At 42.1% G+C, this 25,196-nt stretch overlaps 1 protein-coding gene across 1 annotated transcript in view; it reads left to right on the forward strand.

Moving 5' to 3' along the window:
- The window catches only part of TGFBR2 (transforming growth factor beta receptor 2), a 61,038-nt gene extending 36,559 nt beyond the window's left edge, over positions 1 to 24,479 (forward strand). The window contains exons 5-8 of the mRNA XM_085051171.1: positions 5,766 to 6,565; positions 10,788 to 10,929; positions 18,569 to 18,696; positions 22,137 to 24,479. Coding sequence (XP_084907297.1) covers positions 5,766 to 6,565; positions 10,788 to 10,929; positions 18,569 to 18,696; positions 22,137 to 22,316 — 1,250 coding nt within the window. The 3' untranslated portion in view covers positions 22,317 to 24,479. The remainder of the gene's footprint in view (positions 1 to 5,765; positions 6,566 to 10,787; positions 10,930 to 18,568; positions 18,697 to 22,136) is intronic.
- Positions 24,480 to 25,196: the final 717 nt, after the last annotated feature.

Consider the following 25,196-nt stretch of genomic DNA (forward strand, 5'->3'; position numbering starts at 1 on the left):
CCAAGTAAGAAGCAATGGAACAAGAGGAAGTGGCCGCAAGCTGTACCAGAGAGGTTTTGATTGGATAGCTGGGAAAATTTCTTCACCAAAATGGCTGTTAAGCATTTGAACAAGTTGCCCAGGAAAGTGGTTGAATGACCATCCCTGGAAGTATTTGAAAGCCATGTAGGTGTGGCAGTTGGAGGCATGGTTTAGTGGTGGACTTGGCAGTGCTGGGTTTACAGTTGGACTTGATGATCTTAGAGGTCTTTTCCAACCTAAACCATTCATGATTCTATAGCAGGCCAGGCAGACCTGCCAACTACCGGAGGTAATGCCTCTGCACAAGATACTGTTTTGGATACCTTGGTAATATCCTTCTCAGACTAAAAGACCAAGACATACAGCTCAAGCACAATTTAGTGGCCTTGACAGACTTGGTTTGCCTAGTCCAAAAAAAACTCTTGTCAAATACAGGAACTTGTTGAAGGAACACAACCTTCAGGAAACTCTGCAAAAAATGCCAGGGTTTATTTTCCTCTGGATGGCTAGGTAGAGCCCACTCTGGTTTTAAAATCTAGTAATCTCTGTCTTCTGCTGTCAGTTGGTTCAGCACAGAGTTGAAGGAGGGGTGGAACTGATTTCCTGTGCAACAAAACTATTAAATTGAGACCACAAAAAATCATCTCCAGCAAGTATGAAAAATTCAAATGTTTCCAAGAAGCTATCATGATAAAAAAATGCAGGTTAGTTTGAGGTGCAGCATTTGAATTTCATTATTACCAAGTATTTTGTGCCAGGATCAACCATTTTCTTAAGGAAACACCCTCCATCCCCAGAATAAAAGCTCCCCACCCCCCACTCACAAAGCCCCTAAAACAATGCTTGTAATACCATCAGTTTTTTTAAAGTTTTAAAAAGTTGCATCAACTTTCAGACTACTATTGTACTCAAGATGAGGGTTTCAGGGAAAAGTAAAGGAATGTCAGAAGTAGAGTTTCTGTTTTGAAAATCAACATTTCCCACTAAAAAATGTTTTGCTGAAGATTTCCAAGCCATTTTGATTCTAAAAAGGACAAAATCAAGAAGGTACCTGAGACAATGAGCTAGAGAATTTCATTTCTACTTGAGGATTCTTCAGTAGAGATAAACTAAATTACCCCAAACAGCTGCTCAGAGTAAATTTCATTTTACTGAAAATGAAGCATTTTATGGAGCTCGTTTTCATCCACAAACTACTAAAGAGATGGACAGGTTTTTCCATATTTTGTTGCCTGTTTTGCTCAGAATTCACTACACATGCAATGTTGAAACTCCCATTTCGTGAAAAGCTCTCCCTTGATTCAAACAGAGCAGGTCTTGAACTTGAAGCTTCCCTACCCCACCCGTACTAGTCCTCTCACTGCTGGGGATTCAGCACTCACATACATCTGTTGCCAAATTGCAACATTGGAACAGAAATTCTGTTCAAGCAAAAGCATTCAAAAAGTGTTGGTTTTCATTCCAGTGTGGAATTCAAATCAAACTTTGAAACCTCAGAATTTCTGCAAAGTGGAGTTTTCCTCCAGTCAGCTAAAAGGGCTGCTTTGTGTCTTGGGATCTTGCAAAATAACTAGATCACAGTTCTGTGTCTGGGACCATGTTTTGTGACTTTCTGTTTCTGGGAAATTTTAAGGCACTGCACAAGCTTGCAATACATCAGTGTCAATATATTTAACTTGAGTTCTGCTAATATCAAATATATTCTTTCCCTGCTGTGTGGCTTTGATTAGTAGTTGAATAGTCAGCAACTTTAGAGTCACAGGAGCAGCAGACAGCAAGGAAGTAGTTCTGTCAGTCCTGGCTGAGCATTCTGCTGCCCTGCCATTCAAGTATGTCCTCATTTCATTGCCATTGTTTTACTTATTCTTTCCAAAGTTCAGGGACACCAAAGTTCTATCAAAGGCATGCAAACCAATGTAAAGAATTTGCAGGCTCTTGTGCTCTGAAGCTCACTGACTGAACAGGGGCTGTACAGTGTTTCCATTTTCCTTGGCACCTGAGCTCTATCCCTCAAGGCTTAGGTGGTGTTAAGGGTTATGCAGATGGTTTGTGCTTAGTTTAAACCACATACAGGAAGCTTTCTTTTAGCTCAACTTCTCTATTGTTATGCTATATTAATAGTCTCTTTTGAAGCTTAAGAAAGGACTGATCCACCCAAATAATAGTTCTGGGTGGGGAAAGTTATTTAGGAGCACGTTTGCAAAACATAAAAAGCTGTTTCATTTAACCATTTTCTTGCTTGCCTGTGCAGCCAGGTTTGGTCATTCTGGTGCTCAGAAAGAGGAAGCTGCACTCCCATTTTTTAAATTATAAGGTTTCAGTCATAGGTATTTATTTATAAATGAACATATTTATTCTTAGATTCCTGTAGTCAAGCCATAAAATGTTGGCTAGCCACTATGCAAACATACAGCTGTGCTCAGAATTTTGATCCTGTCCTGATTTTGTTCAAAGATTCTATAGAGAAGTACCCTGTCCTTAGTTTGTGCTGAAATGGCTGATTTGATTCTCCTCGTATCATCAGTCAAAATCAAAGGCAGTTCCAGAAGTGACTTGCTCAGGACACACCTCAGGGCCACCAGTTCTCTGCTCTTGCTATCCCTTTTAGTTCTCCTGTCTGGCAGCTTGGTCCCCTCCTAAGCTTAGAGTTCAGCCGTGTCAGTCCTGACACTCAGTTCTTCCTGATGTGTGCTCGTTCTTGCACTTCCCAAGCGCTGAGTGGGATTTGTCAAGTGTGTTAAATACTGAAAATCAGCACAGCCTTAGTCCCTGCTGCTTTAGGTGGGGATGTGCAGCTGTATGCTTTTCACCCTCTGCCTCCCTGCTTCCTCCAAGCGACCGTGCCAAAGCGGATGTGTCGCTTTGCAGCAGGGGTGCAGGATGACACAGTGCTCAGGGGGAAGTGGCCAAACTGCTCAGCTTCTGCTTTGATTAATTTTTTTTTCCCCATTCTTTTTCAAGTAACATTTGCAACATCAACAGTTTTTTCCCTTCTGCCCAGAAATCCCCCTGCACCAAAAGCAGAGCTTTCTCTTGTGCAAAAAGAGGAAGAGCTGAAGGAGCTGTGAACTCTGCTAGTGAGTGCTCAGCTGTAGAGCAAAATAATACAGCCTGCTCTAGGACATTGTAGGAATGATCAGAGATCCTCACACAATAAAGAAGCAGGGACTTTGGGTGAGTTTCTTCTCAGATAGAGCTGAACATGCGCCCAGCTACCTCCAACTGCTCGGACTCATAGGGAGCAATTTGTAAGGCAGCTAATTCATGTTGGGCCTTTTGTCACTCATTTTGAAAGACATTTGTATTTCAAATATCTGGTCTACACATTGCAGCTCTGTGGCAAAGAAAAAGGGCTTAAAAGGCCCTAAAGAAACATGTTCATCTTTGTGAAAGTGTGCCGTATGACCTAGATGACATATTATTTCCAAGAGCAGAATCCAAACTTCAAGCATGCTTTTCTGTGGTCAAGAAGAAAGCAAAACAAAAAAAAAACAACCAAAAACCAGCAAAACACAACCCCAAATGTTCAATAAAATTATTTTCTCTGAATATTACAGGTCATAATTGTGTCATGTAGTTGTGACCTGCTTGCAGCCAAAACTCCAAAATAGCCATCTCACAATGCAGTCAGTTCTCCTCCACCAGGGTGTTTCCTGAGTTCTTAATAAAGTAGATTTTCTAGAAGCAAAGAATGCACATGGGAATAAGCAATGCAAATCTATTTACTGACAGTGACATTTGACTTTCTAAATATATTCCTCCCATAAGAGCCATAAAAACATTTTTCCCCTTTTTCAATATGTTGAAAAGCAGAAGAGTTGCCTTTAATCTGTGATGAACATTTAAGTATTGTTTTGATTTAAAATTTAGTAATTTTTAAATTTACTAACATTTTGTTGTCAAGAGAAATCACTGGAGAATAAGGATTTGTGGTTTGCATAGGTCTGGAAGGGATTGCCTTAAAACGTTCTTTTGCATAAATGAAGGAAATACCTTCTTTGTCGGTATTGCTAGTGCATGTTATTGACCTGTGCTAGGCTGGGAATGACAGTGCTAGAAAGGCACTTCCTCTTCCTTGAAACCCTATGAGAGAGGCTAGGATTTAATTACTCGCTTACATCTGGTTGATGAACCTTCCTAACAGAGGAAGCACATCCTGGTTCAGGATTCAAGCCTTTTTCCAGATAAAAAGAATTTACTTTTCAGATGTCCTCTCACCTGCCTTTAAATAGCTGAGGCTCCTGCTGCTTGCCAACTGGGTTTACAATGGAAAAGTGATTACAAGTAAAATTGGAGGGTCAGAGGTGCTGCTTGTTCTAATTGTAAACTTTTTTTCCTTCTTCCCTTTTAGCATTGCTCACCTTTGTTTTGAGGGGCACAGAGTAGGGGAAACAGAGGCTTGTGACTAATGTAGTTGGTGACAGCTTCCCTTCAGAGCTTATTAAACTTTTCCTTTTCATATTGACTTATTTGGCCTGATGCACAGAGCCTGAGTCAATGGCATGCCTGTAAGCATCTGCCAGAGCATCGTGCTGCCAACACAAGCCACAGCTTAACAGTGCTTGCAGCTTCAGTTGTTTTAGTCCATTCAGGTTGGGATCCCAGGACTTCTTCCAAACAATCCCCTCCCTCTTGTAAAGACAATACAGTACATTTTATTTGACTCAAAGGAAGAAAGAGACTGAGATAGTAAATTTCCATGTGTTCGATCAAATCATGTTCAGATAAACTCTGGCCCTCCTTTAATCTCTTTTTGGAACAAAACTGATCCCTTTTAAACTGTTTATCTTCCCTAAGAAATACTGAACTAGATGTTAGTTTTTAGAGGTGACAGGGCAGCTCTCATCTCTAGGATAATAATCTGTACTTTTCCCAGAACACATCCCTGTTCTAGAACAGGTCCCTGTTGTTCTTCTATTCCCCGTGTGTTCCACATGTTGGTGTGTGCACTGCATCAGGTATGCAGTTTGGAGTGAACACCTTCTTTACAGCTGAAAACCAGTGTAGAGCCAGCAAGGAACACATAGAGGAAGTTTTCCAATACATAAATCCATGCAAAAGTACCCGGAGGGTGGTGGTGGTGACAGTTCTGAGCCTGTTTACATGCAGGTGTTTGAATTTGTACTAGCAACACTCTTTCACATACATCAAAGCATGAGAATGAGTTTAGTTTTTTGTCTGTATGCAAGCATACGTATTGTGCCTGAATATTGTCATACAGTCTGTGAACAGACTGCCTGAAGATGGCTTTGCAGGGTTCTTACTCAGATGTACTGGATCTGGAGTAATAACTGGGCAAGTGGGAGTTCACAGGCTTCATTTTCTATTTTTTTATAGAAAAAATAATGTGTTCCAGTAATTAGTCGTTAAAGAAGCAATTCTGTCACGATTACACTGACAGAGTAAGTACAGGAGACTTTGGCTATTGTATTCAGGAAAGTGAAGGTTTCATCCATAATGTATTAAAAGCCTGAGCGAATAACAAAGCTACTAAATTACATTAGCTTCTTGTTCATTTAGTTACGGCTTTTTATAAAATAAGCAGACAGGGAAGTCCTAGTAAGCAGAGGCCTATATACAAAACAACCTTTTGAAGCAAGAAAGCAGTGATAACTTTTATTATTTCCTGTTACTGAAGAAGATAATGTATTGCATTCTGGATAAAAATTCTAATCATTGACAGTCTCCTGCACATATAAAAGTATGCTGTAATTTCATACATGCCTTCCTTCTGTTCTTCACAGACGACCCTCATAAACCAGAGGAGAAAGATGAAATTTCCAAAGTCACAATCATAAGTCTTGTCCCGTTATTGGTGATTTCTGTTGCTGTGATTGTTATCTTTTATGCCTACCGCACTCATAAGAAGAGGAAACTCAACAAGGCATGGGAGAAGAATGTTAAGCCCAAGAAGCATAAGGACTGCAGTGATGTCTGTGCCATTATGTTAGATGATGACCGCTCAGATATCAGCTCTACTTGTGCCAACAACATCAACCACAACACAGAGCTGCTGCCCATTGAGTTGGACATCGTTGTTGGCAAAGGAAGGTTTGCTGAAGTGTACAAAGCCAAATTGAAGCAAAACACATCAGAACAGTATGAAACTGTGGCAGTCAAGATTTTTCCCTATGAAGAATATGCTTCCTGGAAAACTGAGAAAGACATTTTTTCAGATGTAAATCTCAAGCATGAGAACATCCTCCAGTTCTTGACAGCAGAGGAGCGTAAGACAGATCTTGGTAAACAGTACTGGTTGATCACTGCCTTCCATGCTAAAGGAAACTTGCAGGAATATCTCACACGGCACATTATCAGCTGGGAGGACCTCTGGAAACTGGGTGGGTCCTTGGCCCGAGGGATTGCACATCTGCACAGTGATCACACACCCTGTGGTCGTCCCAAAACACCTATTGTACACAGAGACCTAAAGAGTTCCAATATTCTGGTGAAAAATGACTTAACCTGCTGTCTCTGTGACTTTGGGTTATCCCTGAGGCTGGACCCTTCCCTGTCTGTGGATGACTTGGCTAACAGTGGGCAGGTAAGTTAGAAGGTTGAAGGGGTGGGAGGGTAATGTACCAGTTGCTCTGTCAGTTCTTGGGCTGAAAAGATGAAAAAACCTTAAGCTGCTATGGCAGCTTTGACGTAAAATCGTTAAAAAATTATATGAATGTGTTTATAAACAAAGAGGCTCTAAACATTAAAGCAACGATGAGAGAAGTGCAATGCAGGTTTTCTTATGACTGGAAACCTGCATGTCTATATGATGCAGTCATCCTCTCACTTATATAAACATGTATGGGCTTGATAGCAACTGTTTGTGGTGCTGCTGCAATGCACACACACACACAAATACAGGGAGGATCTGCTTCATGTTGTGATGTTTTGACACAGTTTTCATGCCTGGTGGCATTACACTTTTGTGTGGCTAGACCCAATCCTAGTGTTCCCCAGCATAGGTGAAGTCAGTCTTGATTTCTCAAAAGGTGTAACCACATAACTACTGGTAGATAATAATTTTAAAATCCAGATAAAGAAACCTCTTTAATGTTATGGCACATTCTCCACATGCAAGCAAATACAAGGATGTCAAATAAAAATAATTGCCCTGTTATGATTTTTCAACTAAGGAGCATGAATAATACTCATCTCTACTTGGCGGAGATGCCAGGGGCATGTTTATGAATACTTTGAAGAATACATACATCTCTAAATATTGTCTCTTCTAATGAAAACGCCCATAGTATAAATTCACACCATTTGTTAACTTAATTAATTCCTAATAGTTTAATTATACATATACTTATATGTGTATTTTTATATTTATATTTTTATGCATCAAAGCCTGTCCATTTACACTGATTTTTACCTTACATGGAAATAATATTTTGGCTTAGAACATTTTCAGGGACAGCTCTCCAGTCTGTAGTGCTCTGTTGAGTTCACAGGAGGTTTGCTGTTTATCAAATGAAGATCTGCCTTTGAAAGTCTCTATTGAAAAGCAACTGTCCTGGTCTCATTTTTAGAAGATTTATTAACCACAGCCAGGAGTGAATGTTAACCACTGTAGCCATATTTAAAACACTGCAAACAGCACTCAGTTACATATAATTTCTCTCCAGCATGCCAAATCTTTCTAGAGTTCAGTGAAGTCATACCATGTTGTCAGTCATAAGACTGGCCCCATTTGAAGCAAAACAAAGACTGCAAAAGCCATTGCCCAGAGGCACTTTCCTTAAAGCTGACCCGTATTGCAAGCTGATTTCACTGGTATTACTCAAAGTCGCTTTTAAATAGGATAGCATTGATACTGCCACTTCCACAGTCCACACCGACATTGATGACAAAGTACAGGGCTGCCCAGAACAGGTTATGGCTTTGGAGTTAGTGTCCTTGGGCACTGGTGTTGAGGCTGACTGTTCTACTTTGTGTAGCTTCAGTGAATCTGTTTGGGGGTGACCCAGCTGGTGTCATTCTTCTCTGTGACAAGGAGTATCACGTTGTGAATTGACTCCACTTCAACCACTACCTTGTTCCTTCTTGGGCACACAAGAGCAACCCACTTAAATTCCCCAACATGCCAACTTTAGTGCTGTAGCTTTTGTTAAAGAGGTCTTGCACCAGGATTTGCCTTATGCATCATTTCTAAAATTTACCCTTTGACTCAAACCCTTCCCAAAAGGAGATTCAATCTTATAACATGTATAATGGAGCTGACCCAATTTTTAATTCAAGAAAACTTCTAGCTTTCTGTGAAAAACATAGGAGTGTAAGTATTTAACTGTTTTTTCCTGGTCATCCTTAGACACTAATATTGAAGGCAAGTTGTTGGGATTACAAAGCCATTTCCTTTCCAGTCTACCCAACTACCTTCCATATCATGCAAATATAGCCATTATTGACTACAATACCAGTGCTCTTAGTGAAAGGCCTTGGGCTGCAAACCAGGCCTTTTCCTTCTTTTTCCCCATTAGAACCTTTGCAGTCTTTTGAGTCTGGCCATCCACAATGGTTATTATCTGCAGACATTACTTAATGTGACTATGAATCTGGACCTTCTTCCCACTGTGTTCAAAGGACTGGTAGGTGCCTGCAAGGACAGCAGTTCTGTACCTCAGCAGCATAAGCCCCTTTGTAATAGATGGTTTCCCATATCAGATAAAGAGAAATATCTACTGCCTCTCTGACTGATGCACCTCAGGGCATAAAACGTCTCTTAACAGCTTGAAAGAAATGTAAGATCTCCAGTAAAAAAAGATTCACATGTCACAAAAAATGATAATGCAGTGCAGGAAGAAATATGGTCCCTCACTGGAAGTTTTGGAAAATCAAGAACTGAAAGCAGACTGGTATTTGCAAAGAAGAAGCATATCCAGGCCCTAGAGGGACAACCAGCTCCAAATTGCCAGAGGTTAGGTACCTAAAAATGCCTTTGAGACTCAGGTGTCACATGCTCTCAAGATACAAAAAAGTGTTTTTGACCTGAAGACCTAATAATCTAAATGCAGATAAAAGGACATAAGCAGAATGGAACACATGATACATTCTAAGCAGGATTGATGTAGGATTGGCTTGATACCACTCTTCAAGTCATGTTAATTCTTCTCTGCATTTTCCTCTGTGCATTTTAGTTACAAGTCTTCATCCTCCAATGTCCAAAGCTGCAGAATCGTTTCCATTTCTGCAAAGAGAGTGTGAAATGCCAGACCAGAACAGCACTTTGTTGCAATGTGAAGGATCTGTATTTAGGCATCATTAACTCTTGTGAAAATCAGCAAGGTTTGCAGGGTGGGCCATGTGTACAGGTAACCTTCTCAAGCTTTGGATGAGATCTACTTGGGGAAGAAATTATGTGCTAGGGAGTTAATGGAAGGTAGGAACAACCTCTGCTTCAGTTTCCATATGTACATTTTATGTAGGGAAGGGAGTTGGTGCTCACCTCGGTGATGCTGAGACCTGACTGTCCCAAGTACCTCTTCAGTTTATAGCTGCTATTCACATGCTTGGCCTTAAATTTATCAGTGTCAATGTAGCAGGGAGCTTAACTTTGACACTGCTCACGCTAAATTTCTTTCCTGTCCTCTGTTTATAAAGGCCTTGATCCTACAAACATTCGGATCTTTTCAACACAGAATTTTTGCTGTTGCAAGGTCCTATGACAAAGCTATGTTCTTGATCTTTCCTTCTTCTTACAATACTTTCCACTTTTTTTGGAACATCTTCCCATTTGCCCTGAACCTGAGGTGGTAAGACATGTTTACAGAAACTTATGAAATGGATGTCATAAGGCTCTCACAAGACTGTACATTTACTGTGTGTCTGTCTGCAGTTGTAGACCCGGTAACTGCAATGATCTTTTGCTGCCCTGCTTGCCTCTGGACTCTGGAGTGATTGCTGTAGTGTAAACAGCTCATTTAAATCGTATGTCCTAATGCATCACCCACTTGTGTTTTTTTACCTCTGTGATTAACCAGTCTCCAACTTGAAGCTGTCTTTGCCTGATGAAAGACTTCTGTTCAGTTTTTCAAGGGGCATTCATTTTTTATACCTACCCTGTGAAGAGTTTGTCATTTGAGAGCAATTGTTGAGTGATCCAAAAATTCTTCTTTAAATCTTTTCTTGTGATAAAAACAGACTCTTAAACTTCTCCTTCTAAAATGCAAAATCATAATCTGGATCTCAGCAAAGCTGCTAAAGTCAGTGCTGAAAATTGATCAGTAGGAATAAAGTTTATGAGAATCTTTTTTCAAAGGGGCAGAATTTTGGTTTTCATTCAAATGTGTGGTTCTGCATTCACTATTTGTGTGTTTGCTTTTTTCTCCCAGGGCTGCATTTACTTTCCTTTTAAGCCTACCATGAAAAGAAAGAGCTAACACTGTAATATGCTGTGCAAAATAACACAAAGTGTTTCTTGCTCGTCTGAAAGACACTTGGTCAGCAGCAATTGCTTCAGGCCCAAAGGGCAGAGTTTATCTGTGAATAGCCAGAGTGAGAAAACTTGTCAGTGTCAAAATTATTTCCTTAAGGAACTAAAAAGGGATTTTTTTTTTCCTCACCAAGAGAGGTGCAAGTAAGTTGGTAGTCAGGACAATGCCAGATTCCCCTGGCAGCAGAAAATATAGCCTGTGCCAAGTATAGCCTGAAATTTTGGATGCATGTCAAATGGCACTGTTTCTGTGAAAGCTGAAGTTAAATCACAGTGGAATCCAAAACATGAACTGCAATTTCAGCTCATGAGCTCTCCCCAATCTTTCCTCCTGTAGGTTGGCACAGCAAGATATATGGCCCCTGAGGTTTTGGAGTCCAGGATGAACCTGGAGAACATGGAGTCCTTCAAACAAACAGATGTGTACTCCATGGCTTTGGTCCTCTGGGAGATGACATCTCGCTGTAACGCTGTTGGAGGTAAGTGCCATCTGTTTTCTTCTCTCTAAAAGAATGTTGAGACAGAGATGCTCTTGTGGTTGTCTGGGGAGAGGGTGATCCTTTATAACTATCACCATGTTTTCTAGTGTATGGGGATGCTGTAAATTAACAATCCTTCGATAGTATGAGATGCATATGTGCATGAGCAGGCTGGAAGGCCAAGCAACTGAGTGCACAAGTAAATTGATCCTCAATTGGTGTAAGGATAAATTTGCTGATAGGTAGATCACTTTTAAAGATTATTAGTCTGGTTTTCCTGACATCTTGGGTAGCCATGGATTGACTCAGTCTGGTTGATCTAATACAGAATAATTAGAAACAGAAGTCAATTTGAAATATTAAGCCCAAGAAGTGATTACTGCTTCCCATTTACTTTCATGGAATGTTAATTCTCAAACCTAATCAGGGCCAGTGAAGTGTCATATTTACTAATTGATAATTTCAGTAAGAGACATCGTAGTGATATGGAAAGTTTCCTGTTTTCCCAAAATCACCAGCTGCTGCACATCATGCTTTGTGATTTTGCAAGACATCATCCATATGAGAAATCAAGGGATGTTTGCTGTATAAAGTGTAGTAACAGAATAAATATGATTGGAACTGACTATCAAAACAGCTCCAGGAAAAGCTGCTATGCTTGTTCATTTTCAGAGTTTCTTCTGAAACAAAAATCTCCATTTCTGCTTTGCCTAAAGCTGACTCAGAATTCCCCCTGTGCAATGCTGGTATGTGCTAGAAATCAGAAAAGCTGCTGCTGGGATATCTGCAATACATATTGCCATGCTTGAAGTTTTTCACCTTACTTCAGGAACTAAAATAAGACAAAGTTGCATGTAAAATTCTTCAGCCTGCTGGAATCGTCTAACAGTCATTCTAAAAAATATTGCCGTACAGTTCAGAGCTCACACAGGCAGTGTAAGGAGTGGGGCTGTAAAAGGTAACACTAATGTGGATATTGTAGTAGATATGCAACTGGATTTGATTTGTTATCCTTCTTCCAAAACCACAGAGGCTCCCTTTTCATCAGACTTGGCATGGTTCCACCTTGAAAGGCTGCCATAGATGCAGAGGCAGGACAGTCTTGCAGGCTAGAACGCTGTGCTATGAGGAACACAGTGTACAGCGGGGAAACCAATATCCCAGGGGAAGATGTGCATAGCTGCTCCTTGTTTCTCCACCAGCATCTGTGGGGTACCACAAGGGAGGTCTCTGAAGCCACTGTGCACAGTGACTGTGTGGCTGCACCACAATGTCCATGTGCAGGAGGGAGGAATTGCCTCCATCTCGGTCTCCTGCTATGTCTGACCAGCATTTGCTCTTGCTGGGTGGGCTGTACTGTGGGCAACAGATTTGCCCCTGTTTGCACCCTGCCAGTAAAGCTACAAAGCAAGTATGTGTGCAGAAAGTGCTAGCATAAAAGCATGAAAAAAGCCACCAAACTCTTTTCTAGTCAACCATTTAAGGGTAAAACATTTCGTGCTTCAGGAACTGAACCTCAGTCTGACATATTCCAAGGCAAACCTATCCATGTTTAACAGTCATGGTCATGCCTGTTTCTTAGTGCATTGGCACGACCTCAGCCTTTCATTAGAACTTTGTGAATGTGGCTAAGGAGATTTAAAACCTGAGAAAAAGGAACTTTGCCCTGTGTCTTAAAATCTCTCTGTTTCTTGCATTTAGGAGCTCACCTGATTAGTATAAATGTGAGCTGTTCACTGTGGAGTCTTTTATCTTTGATGATGCCTGAGTCCCTTCCTGTTCTTATTTGCTGAGTAGGGCAAAATGAAGATTGCAGCAAAAGCAACCCTATTGTTGCTGTTCTCAGAAGGCAACTGCTAAAAGAGGATATAAAGGGAGTTTCATAAGGAAGGAAAGTCACCAGCACGTTTAGCTAGAAGAGGTTGACCCATTATAACCTTGAATTTCAGTAAAGGGAAATATATCTCTGGCCCAGCATCCCCTTTCAAGTGATGCTTAACCCCCACCCACATCCTGATTTTTCCTATTCACTTCATCCCTCAGTCATACTCATCTCCAGAAACACATTTCTTGAATTTTGTTTCTCTATTTCAGTCATCTTTCCTCAGGTGGGGTCCCCAGCAAAACCCCAGGAGCACTCAGGCAGATCTGTAGGGGTTGGAACTTGCACCTAGCATCTCTGTCTAAAGCAGTTAAATACAACTCCCAGGATGTAGATCCCTTAACTTGTCACTGCTACTGAGCTGCAACAGCATTGCACCATTACTCTCATTTCCTTCTTAGATTTTCCCCTGGTTCATGCAGTCTGGTTATCTTTGCAGCCAGCTGGTGAAATACCCTTACAGTGATTCATGACTACAGCTCCCCCTCTGCTTTCTTTCTCCATCTGTCACTTGTGAGACTCCCTCCTCCCCTCACAGCCTTCCTGAGGAGCTGCCTCTGCTCATGCAAACCCCTCTTTTATTCCTAGACTGTTTGGCAATGACAGAAACATCTTTGCATATAAGCCGGAGTAGGCTGACCTGATTGCAGACAGCCTTTTCAGAGCCTAAAAGGTCCAGGCTCTGTCTTTGCAGGGCAGGCTATGCCGTGGTATCAGCTTGGGGCAGTTTAGAGGGCAAGAGTGGGAGTCTTAGCAGAGGCAACAGCATTAGCAACTATATTTAGGGAGGGAAGCATGTGAGGAAAGAGGGCTAATTGCCATTCAGGCACTTAGAGGTACAGTGACTTCTTTTTCAAAGAGAGCTCTTGGGATTCATTTGTCAGCGTGCAGGTGTTTGGTGAGTGTGGGATGTGATGCAGCAGGTCCTTTCACTACAGCAGCTTTGTCAAACACAGCCTCCACACTATGCCAGGCCTCTTCAGTCAGCAGACATTTAAACAAAAATACCCAGCAGCGCAATCCGTACTGTGAAGCTGCTGTAGTAAATAAGCAGGTGGGAATCGGCTTTTGAGAAAGGCCACGCTGTTCGTTGTTACTTTGTTGTGCTAAATATGGAGAAGCACAAATGGGGCACGAGGGAAAGGGAGACAGAGGCAAAGATCGAGGTTGACTGATTTTTCACCAGAGTATAATTTAAGAGGCATATTTAGAAACTCAGCAATACTACTTTGGGGAGAACTTCAACTGTTCCACGCTGCTGTTAACTTGGTATTTCATTCAGCACAACAGCTGTGCACCAGATGCTGCACGTTGCAAGAAATATAATTTTCATCTCAACCACTTGCTTTCAGAGTGACACAGCTTTGGTGACTGAGACAAGTGTAATTTCTCTGACAGCCTCCTAGAAAGAAAAGAAAACCATCTGGTTTGTATCGCAACTGCTGTGGGTGAGGGACTGTTGGGGGTGGCAGGGGAGAAGGAGAGGAAAAGGAACTTCTGGGTACATGGGTTTGGTGAAGAGGGAGAAGAGGAACCCCTCAGAAAATGGCGATGCTGCTCATGCAGTATTGTACTGCCTGAAGTGGTGGCTGGCTTCAGTATAGTAGCAGAGCTTTGTTTAAAATGGCAGCCTTGCTTTACCAGAGCTGTGTTTCATGTGAATAAAATCAGGATTAATGTTGTGCTTACGTGGAAAGAGTCAGCCAAGAGCCACAGTTTGGCAACTAAACATTTGTGCATCCTGTACCTCACGAAATGCTCAGCTTTCATCACACTGACGTGGAGCAGTGACGTTTCTGGCAGCAGGGAGCGATTAGATGGTGTGTGCAGCAGGGCTCTGCCTGTGCAGGGGGCTCTGAGGTGGCTGCAGCTGGGGCCTGATTTAAATTTCTCCTTCTGTGAAGTGGAGCCTGGTTAGGGCATGTCTGCACTGCACTGGCTTCTAGTGGCATTTATCCCTCGCTGGTAGATCCACACAGTGCAGCATCACCCCATGACAGGCACCCATGCCCTAGAAATTCTCCAAGTGTCACCACGTGCTACATGTGGCAAATGCTGTCCTTCCACAAGCCCATGTGGCTGTGGATAAGGTCACTGCAGCACACCCCATGTCGAGCACTGCTGTGCTCTGTGTTTGCTGCTTTCCCACCTCAGGATTCAGTGTGCATTGACTGCAGGGAGCAGCTTCTAAGCCTGGCAGGACTCCTCCACTCCCAAACCTTTAGAAGGGTGGTCAGTGTCTTTGATCATTCGATGTGAAGTCACTTAAGAGGTATCTCTGTGAGGGAAACTGCACACTGAGTTCATCCATCCGAGTGCACTCTTCCCCTCAACAGGAAAACCTAGGGAAATTTGTGAAGTAAGCATTTGACAGCTCCTTAAATTTGGCCATGAAACAGCTTTTGGTCCTCTACTTTGGGCAGTATTTTCCTTTTGTGCAACTACTGCAAGCTAGTAGATTCACTACCTGAATTCCTCTAGCATGAAGAAAGACACTGTATGTGTTTGCATGAGCTGTCACAGGAGCTCCACCATCATCTGGTTTATCCCTTCTGCCCCTTTGTGAACTCCATTTAGAGGGGCATTTCAAAGGAACGAAGAAGTTCCCAAACACAAGCCCACTTCTACGGACTGTGCCTGACAGTTGACTTCTGCTGGCGTTTCACCTTACTCCTGCTTTGATTCTGCAAATTAAACTTCATCATCCAGCATGAGAAGTTGTCCCACAGAAATCAGTAAGTCAGATCACATGAGGGGGTGTCAACAGGATTTGTGGATATGCTCTTCTGACCCAAAGACGATTTCACTGCAAAAAGCTTAGAGTAGAAAAAGACCACAAGTGAGCCAAATTTTCCAAGCTTTCATCATGCAGAACAAATAGATATTCAGTAATTTCTCTGTTTAAGGCTAAAAATCCAATCTCAGCCTTTCTGAGAGCTATGGCCAGGCCAATGTCAAAAGAAACTAGAGGTACAGCAGTTAGTAGTGCAAGTCAGCTCTCAACCATAAAGACTAAATGCTGGAGGTTAAAGTTGAAGGAAATCTACCATTATTGAATGCTGAAGGTGCTGTACTTCATGGCTCCTGACATATTTATGGTACTTCATCCAGTTGTCATTTTTAGTGCCCAACTGGTCTAAAACCAATCAGAAGAAACATATAAGGCATGAGAAATAGAATCAGCATCTGTATACAGCCATGCACAGGCAGCTAGGCACAAACATCTTAACCTACCTCAAATTGACATCTATTACACCTGCTGGAGCACGTAAGCATGATCCATGAATAACACCAGCTATTACTGCAAAACGTGTCTGACACTTGAGATTCCACAGCATTAGCATGACTTATTGCATGAGGATTTAGTGGGCTTTTTTTTTTCTTTCCAAGGGAAAGGGTGGCATGTAATAAATAGCAAGATGCCACATGCTTTTCAAAATGAGGGAAGTCATGACTGTATTAGTAGACAGTCATTACGGTGAATTGGCAGCTGGCTTCAATTTCTTTTCCTTTACCATAAACAAAAACAAAGCACCAACAAAATATTCAAACGTGAAAAACCTATTTCAGATTTATATTTGGAAGAGGAGTGTTCGTAACATATAAACAATTTCTCAAACAGGAAAAATATATTACGAACCTATCGATTCCCACTTGAACCATCTCATGAACCTGAACAACAGGTCAGCACCACAGTGCCAGCTTCCCTCTGTTGGACATTCAGACTCCTCTGACTCCTCACACTGCAAGATCTCAGAGCCTTGGCTGGTGTCCACGACCACTACCATAACTAAACCATGACTGATGGAGATGGTGCAGGAAATGGCCATCTAGGTCATGCAATTTAAATTTTCCCAACAAACTTCAATATTTTTGTTAGCTTTGAAAGTATAGGTATGTGCAATATAATCACTGTGCATCCGCTGCATGGTAACCCAGGTCTGACTAGCAAGGTGGCAACTTCCCAATTCATTTCTAGGGCTAAAGTCTTGTAAATTTACTTTGGCTGAGTAATCTCAAACTCAGATTAATGTGGGTGAAACTGGTATGCCTTCTTGTACAGGAAAGAAAGCGAAGCGGACTTTGGCCCTTGGCTCTTAGAAGACACAAGTTTTGTTTCTGGACTATAGCCATTCTCCAGAGCATGGAGTAGACAAGGGCCAGCACCAGATGGCTAGGGAGAAGGAAGGATCCCTCTGCAGGAGGGATCTATGGGGTGATCTGCTGCACTGCACACAGTTGTTTGCAGCTGAATCTCTAAATGCTGAACATTAGAAGTGCAAGGTTTAATATCCCTTCCAAAATGTTTGTTATTGTAACTTGGCTATTCTTTTTAAACATTAGCCTAATGAAGTCTTCATCTCAGGGCCATCACTGAGATCTGCAGCCTGACTTCAAGGTTTTGGAGAAAAGTCCAAAGTTAGTTTTCTGCAGCACTACCTTGTTTTTATGATGACACAGGACAGAAGGATCTGACCTGTGTTATCTTGATCACTGGTTATTTTCAGTAGCGTATCATATGACCCCATCCTTACCTTTCTTTCCAAAGTAAACAAAGCCACGTTTTAGAGGGTCTTCCCATTTCCTCCAGGCCTTTAATCATTATCACCTTTCTTGGAGCTTCTTTTTACCCCTTGAGAGGAGTGAGCAACAGTGGAGACTGCAGTTGAACTTGGTTGTAACAATATGAACAGAGTTTTGTCTCTCCGCTCATTCATCACACATCTTCATACATCATCTGGGCACTCACATGCATTCTCCAGACTGCTTTGTAGATTACACTTCAGTTTTTCTTGCCCTCAATTAATTCCTAGAAAGAAATAAGAGGCAGCAGAACAGGCCAGCTTCATAAATCTTTATCTGATACCAGCAAGTCATTAGGCCTGTGAGTAAAGTCTCCATCTGTTCCCAAAGAAACCACAGCATTTTCTACACTGTGTCAGCATCTACTATAATATTTCCGCTCTCAAAGATTTCTTGAGTTTTCTCCAAAGGTCCCATATGTTTGCCTCTTCCTTTCTCTCTCCAAAGAAAAGCAAAGAAAATATGCAGCATGCAAACAAAAACTAGAGTGGCAGCAGCCCCGTCAGAAAGCTGTGCCCCTGTGTCACAGGCCAAAACTGATCCATTTTGGGAAGGAAGTCTAAAATAAGAGCAGACTACTACTCCTTACAAAAGAATGCATCTCAGGGATAAACAAGGCCAGTATGGCAGCTTCTAGCATTGCTCCTTAACTATATCTTTGTCCTTTTCAAGCAACTGTTTTATGGTAGCAATTTGCAAATTCACGTCTATTATGACCTAGATAGATTTCAGTTTATATTTCACCTGGTGTAAGTGTGTGTGGACTCCAGGAGAGCTAAGCGTGACCAGCTCTTTAAAGGCTGGCTCAAGCAAAACTCACCTTAAAGTGCCTGTGTGTTTTACCTCAGCAGAGATTGCAAGGGTCACAAACCACTGTAGATTACTCTGTTTCTTGAACTGTTGCTAATATTATCATGTACTAAAGGGTTTAAATGAGAATTGTTTTGTTGGCTAGGAAACAAAAGGGAAGGGAGGGAGCTTGTGGGAGAAACACATTTGAAACATTTTTGAAAATGCCAACTGGCTTTGCTTTGTTTGGAGCTGGTCAAGCAGAACAGTGGCAGTGAGCAGCTAATCAGTAGCTCCTGCTCCTCAGAGAACAGCCAGCTCCCCTCACGCTTGGCACCAGAACAGCCCAGCTGAATACCTTGTGTTTGCTTCTTCTCTCATCAGAGGTGAAAGAGTACGAGCCTCCGTTCGGCTCCAAAGTGCGAGAGCACCCTTGTGTGGAAAGCATGAAGGACAATGTCCTAAGAGACAGAGGGCGGCCTGAGATCCCCAGCTCCTGGCTCAACCATCAGGTAAGAGCATCACACATGAGAGGCTGGGAGCTGCACTGTGCTTTTAGCTGCTGCCTGAAGCCTCAGCCTTGACCCAAAGCCCTGCCTAGCAGGCTGGACCTCTCTTAGCACAGAGTAGAGCTCTGTCACGCAGTGACACTGGTGCTGACATGCTTCAGACATCACAGTTCTCTGCACTGTGCCTGCCCCAAAGCCCTGGGATTCCTGCTGCACACCAGTGTAATCTAAGAGAGATCAAAACAGAAACATTGGAAGCCTGAGATAAAACAATCATCCAGAGAGCAACAGAATAATTAGACCCTTAAAGCACACTGTGTATAGGCTCCGAAAGGGCAAAGAAAACAACTTCACACTTCTGTTGCAGGCAGAATGAGTGCTTCAGAAAAGATTTATTAGAGAAGCCCTCCTGTTGAGTCATGAGGTACAGAAAGGATTCCCTTGCTCTCTAAATTCCTTCTCAGAGAGGAGTCTAAGTATGGCTGGGTGCGGTCTTAGCCCCAGACTTTGTCAACAGTTTACATTTTAAGGATTATATAGGTGTAATTGAACCATTATATTACTCTGTCCCACATGATTAAGGATGGCAAACCAGATATATTTATATAAATATAAATTATTTATTATGATAATGACTAGACAAAAAGATCTTAATCAGAATTATGTACTACACAGTATAGGAGCTATAACTACTAGTATAGTGTGCACTATGAAGCAGTATTGAAGCAATCATATTAAAGCAACCATACTAAAGGTAGCAAAACCAATTATTAAGTAGAGATTGATGTCACCCACCCATGCCAACAACCGTAGGCAAATCTCTTTTGCTCGGCCTCGCGGAGTAACCTTGAGGCAGGGGAGTAACCATGAGGCATGGGACTCCTCAAGAGAAGGAATCTCTACATAGGGGTATGTTAGAATCTTTACCAGAAGGGGTATGTTAGATGACCCTGTCATTAAAAAGTGGGACTGGGCTTTCATAGTATAAAATTATTGACTGTCAGTCAGATGTCTCCAGGTCAGCTCTGTCAGCTCAGCAGCTTTAGATAAGTTATTGGTAATATCACTTGTTTGTTCATTTGTTGGGCAGTTTACGGGGTCTACCACATCTTCACCTTGCTATCAGGATGTTTAACTTCAAGTCAGGATGGTTTCAGCATTATTAAACACCAAAAGCAGCATAACCCCCTTCTCCATTCACCACTGGTAGCTTTGCAAGTAGGGCACTGTTCAAGTTGTTCTACCTCATTCCAGTCAGGGCATCCTGCTACAGCCTCTTCAGCAGAGAAAGCAAATCTCACTCCTTTATCATAAAGACCAGTCATAGTTGTGTCCCAGCTGTTGACAGGTTTAAGGAAATGTGAAATTAATCTACAGCAAGCCAGTCAGGTTTTATTCAGGTTGTGCATTAGCAGTCCATTTCTGTTGCATATCACAAAGCGCTTTGTCAGCTTCTTCCATTCACAAGCACCACGGTTGCACTTCCTAGGTAATAGTAGATTTTTTATAGATAAAACTGAATGGAAACAAGCCAAAGGCATGCATTTCTTCACCTTTGCTCTCTGTAGTTTTATCAGTAGAGATAAAATGTGAATCATATCAGAGAAGTGAGGCTTGGTCATTCTGCTTCTCAGTGAAATCTGCTGAGTGGTCTTTACCAACAAAAGGAAGGTATTGCAAAGATTTATAAAAGCCCAGGCAACCCAGATCTTCTACTGTTTCCATTGGGAGCAATGTAGCACTCCCTTTTTCATTCCATTTGGGAAGTTAAAGCCAGTCTGACATTTACTTAAAAAAGACCAAGTGAGTGGCCAAAATCAATCTTCTTTCCAACCAAGAACACCTGCCACCTGACGACTCTGGCAGAGTGCAGCCCCTTCCTGGACTGCAGGGACTTGCTCTTTAAGTACTCAGCTGTGAAGAGTAGGGTTGTTTAGGAGGGGCTTTTAACAAGGGAGGAAAGCTGGATTTTGAGGGAAATCTGGATATCTGATACCACTAGCACTAAAAGCCCTTGACAGTGAGGCTGAGTGTGTGGAGAGCTGCAGCTTGAGGTACTGGGGTAGAGTTGCAAAGTAAAATGATCATGAATTTGGACCTAGGTGTCCTGCATTTGACTTCAGAGATTTCTTCCCTATATAAAACCCACACCTCAGTCTGTCCCCAGCACAAGGGGAGGGCCATGTGCTTGTGCTTGTGTGTCACCAGAATGGGCACAGCTGGCTCCAGCAGGGTTCAGCTACGAGTCTAAGGCAGGAAATGGTAACACACTCAGAGGACATTTAATGAAGGTAGATTTTATTCCCTTTGCCTGAATCCCTTCATTGTTTCACATTGTGCTATCTAAAATGCAGTGATGCATCAGTTTCCGCAGGGCTGTGACAGTTTGCAGCAGCTGAGGATCTGCTTTGAACTCCATAGAAGTTGTTCTTACTGTAATGGCTCTTCCATATTCATTTCCTTCCTCTGCAGTCGTGTTTTTGTAATGAACTCATTATTCATCGTGATAAAATTCTGGAATGGATTTACATATTACAATTACCCCCACACCCCCCTTAATGAGATTTGTTGCACTATTGATTTCAAGTTAATGTTTAATATTTAATTTAATTTACTGCTTGTAATTTCAATGCCAGCAGAAAACTAATGTTATTTGTATACAGACAGTAACATTCTGCTATTAGCATTGACATCAGTCAACATCACCAATTAGGTAAATTATGCAATTAATGCAGTGTTGTGAAATGTTATTTTTTTAAACAAGTTTAAGATAAATCCTACTTAATGGGCTTTTAGTGTCATAAAGCAAAACACAGTTTCCTGGCAAATACCTCATGTTTGTAGAATGCATTACAGAGATGCAACTGGTTTTTTGCTCCTGTAAACATTTGCATCAGAATTGAAATGAAGGTTAAATAGTTACGACTGTGAGTGACATGCTTAAATGTGTGTGGGACTGTGGCCCATATTTGCACATAGATCTAGATAGTCCACAAGGAATTCATAAAGAGCTTATGTACAGCCCAGTATTGCTGGCAATGAGAATTTTGTTTGAAAAGCCCAAACAGAATTCAGGCATGCAAAGGCATGAGTTGAGCAGGAATTCATGTTTTCTAAGAATTCCAATCATATTTATTAAACAAATAAACCCTATTTGAATCTATAGCACCAGTCTAAAGCGTTGTTTTTCTTGTTGTAACACATCAGAACACATGCTCAGAGATGACAGTGCCAACTAAAGTGCTGAAAACATTGTAGTAGGGTTTCTTTAAAAACAAAAAGAAAACCACGTCCCCATGACAGAAGCAGCAGATCCCATAAAGAACCTCCAGGGCACACATGAAATAACCCCCAAACTTCTGAGGGCACTGAAGCAGCTCTCAGAGGAAGGCTCTGCCGGTGGCTGGTTCCTCACGGCTGCTCTCTCTCTGTGCTCCCTGCAGGGCATCCAGATGGTGTGTGAAACCCTCATCGAGTGCTGGGACCACGACCCCGAGGCGCGGCTGACGGCGCAGTGCGTGGCCGAGCGCTTCAGCGAGCTCAAGCACCACGACAGGCTCTCGGGAAGGAGCTGCTCGGAGGAGAAGATTCCCGAAGATGGCTCCGTGACCACTGCGAAGTAGCGCGTGCCCGAGAGCTCCACAGCGGAGGGAAGTCGCTCCTAGACGCGTCCACCTTAGCAAAGGAAGAAGTCTTGATCAGTGCCTTGACTTGCTTCCTGGAGGACTGAGGCTGTCATGACTCCCTTTAGGCTCCAGCTCTGGATAGGGAGATGTATTCTGGGAATTAAAAGCTGGGGGAGTAGCTGTCATACCCTAGCATTGGCAGCCGGCACCATGTCATAGGAGGAGCTATGTATGGTAGCACTTCCTCAGGAAATGAGATTTGAAAATAGCCAATAACATTATGCACTTTATTAATGCCTGTATATAACTATGAAATTGCTATTTTTATATATATATATACATATATATCTATAAAATGTGTGTGTATGTATATATATATATCTATCTATATATCTATAAACAGCCATGTCCTGGGGAAAAAAAAGCGTTATTAAAAAAAAGTGCTTCCAGGAAATGACCAGTGCATTAAAAATCCCACCCATTAGGGAAGGAGCCTGGGTAGACTGGTATAGCACCACACCAGCAATTGTGCACTAAGCATTCTGCCAAAAAATAGGAATAATATGCAATAAGAAGATGACTTTCAAAGCAGGTGCTGTGACCACCTGGCTGTGGTCCTGCTGTTCACAGTTGCAGGAGCAGTCTCACAGCAGGCGGGCCAATTTGACTTTGCAGTTGATCTTACATGGTCCTGTCTGCAGCACATTTGTGGAAGGTTCAGGAATGCCTTTTCCCTCTCATCTTAACCCCAGAGTCCTAAAAGTGTCCCAGAACAGGCTGTGAGGAGGTTTGGTCCTTCCCACATGTGTTTTTTGTTACAGAGTTCATTAATGTTGTATGTTTATTGCTTGAATTCATGCTGCTTGCAAACAAGTTGCAAAATACCAGCAGTATGGGTTTTCCCCTCCTCCCATCCCCACCCCCAAACCATACAGAGCAGGACAGGGCCAGCAACAATCCAAGCAGATGTTTAATATTTGCTGTGCGTTCAGAGTGTGGACAGTACTATTTTTTCCCCTTTCTTTTACCTTGATTGTGTTGCTGTAAGAAGAAATGTTTTTTCCCTGAACAGTGTGTCTAATTGCTAGACAAACCGCAGTCTGACTCTGTTTCACGCTTTCTAAAGTAAGAGACAACAGCTGGTGCCTTTATTTTTGCAAAAAGACCTTGGAGGTGAGGAAAGGTTCCATAGCAGTAGGTTGATGGCATATCCTGACCTCAGCATTGCTTGCATTTAGGGCTGCCTCAGCAAGTCAGCAGTTCACAGAAAAAAAACAATGACTTTTTCAACAGAATCTCTCAGACATTGCTTACATTCTTTCAGTTCCCCAAAATGCTTAAGACAGTTGACATCACGTTGGGCCTATACACATGACAGCAATGTGTTTAATAAGTGCTAAAAATTTTGTCTTTAGGTGTTTTACAGTGATTTATCCATTTTTCTCTTCCTTACAACATGTCAGCAGGCCTTGCAAGTCAGAAATTCAGCCAGCACAAACCAGTCCTGGACAGATGTATCTGTTGTGATTTATTAAACACCTTTGACAGATAAACATCAATATTTCTCTCAGAGACGTTGCCATGCAAGTCAACGGGAATCATGCTTATTCAAATAGGAGTTAAGATTTATTATGGCAAATACTTTATTTGAAATGGTTTTGTAACTGCTTTTTTTTTTTCCATTTTAACCAAACTGGTCAGAAATATTTAAACAGAACGGGGCAAGACTTGACACCTACAGCTGAATTCAGAGGGTAGTATGGCAATTTTGTAGGGGTGGAATGCTGTAAATTCACAGGGCCATAGGCAGAGGTGGGAGATATGGGTGGGGAGTGCATCCAGGTAGGTAGAAGGTCATGGCCCATTTCTCTTCCTGCATCCACACAGAAGGTCAAGGAATGGCGACCAGTAGTTCCTGACAATACTGACGTTTTTATGGGGTTTTTTAACACTACATGTAAAGGAAAATTTTTATTCTTTTAAGGAATATTTCACCTGTACATCATGTATGAAATAAGAATGTGAGCAATATATACTCTTGTGTATCAAAACTTTCAGACACTTAACTTGCTTTATAAACTGTTTTGAGGGGGTTTTTGTCTTGTTTTGTTTTGTGTAAATCAAATGTTTATTGGAGCAAATAAAATAACACCAACTCAAGTTTGTCTGTCATCTCTGGAGCATCCAGGATAGAGGGAGAGGCCTCTTCCTGAAATGAACCCTATCCTAAAATGATTCAAATCTGTTCCTTCCCACCAGGGGCCTGAATGGTCCTTCCCACCAGTGTGTCCAGTGTTCATGTGTCCTGCTTTGCTAATGGTTCCTTCCCCCAAGTCTTCACCCTGCCCTTCAGCAGAACAGCACTAGCAAATACCCACACTTGCTGTTTCCTTAGCCCCTGCACTGTTACACCTTCACAAGACTCGAAGGGAGGGAGAAAGGGTTTATAGCTGATGTTTTCCTACTTGTGCATTGCTCAGGTCTCAGTGGGGATGTGGCTCTTGCAGACATGGTTTATTCATGGACTCAGCAGTTTTGGGTTAGCAGTTGGACTCCATGATCTTAAAGGTGTTTCCTACCTCATGGATTCTATGGTTCTATGGTAAGGCCATGGTTAGACCTCAGTCATTTTGGTGCTGTTATTAAAGGGAGTCAGAAAACAGCCCACTAAATCTGTGTCACTGAGAAGTGCATGATTAATGTGCTTGTGCCTTACAGCTGCTGCTTTCCACTCATAGCTTTCACCTTTTTAGCAGATACCCCTCCCATGGAAGACATGCAGAACACAGGCACCACATAAACAAAGAGCAAGATGCCTCCCTCTGCCCTCTTCGAATTGCCTTGAATGCCACTTGGGTTGAATCTCAGCCTTTGCAT

The sequence above is a fragment of the Lichenostomus cassidix genome, chromosome 2 (assembly GCF_008360975.1).
Source record: "Lichenostomus cassidix isolate B80296 chromosome 2, HeHo_3.0, whole genome shotgun sequence".
NCBI lineage: Eukaryota > Metazoa > Chordata > Aves > Passeriformes > Meliphagidae > Lichenostomus > Lichenostomus cassidix.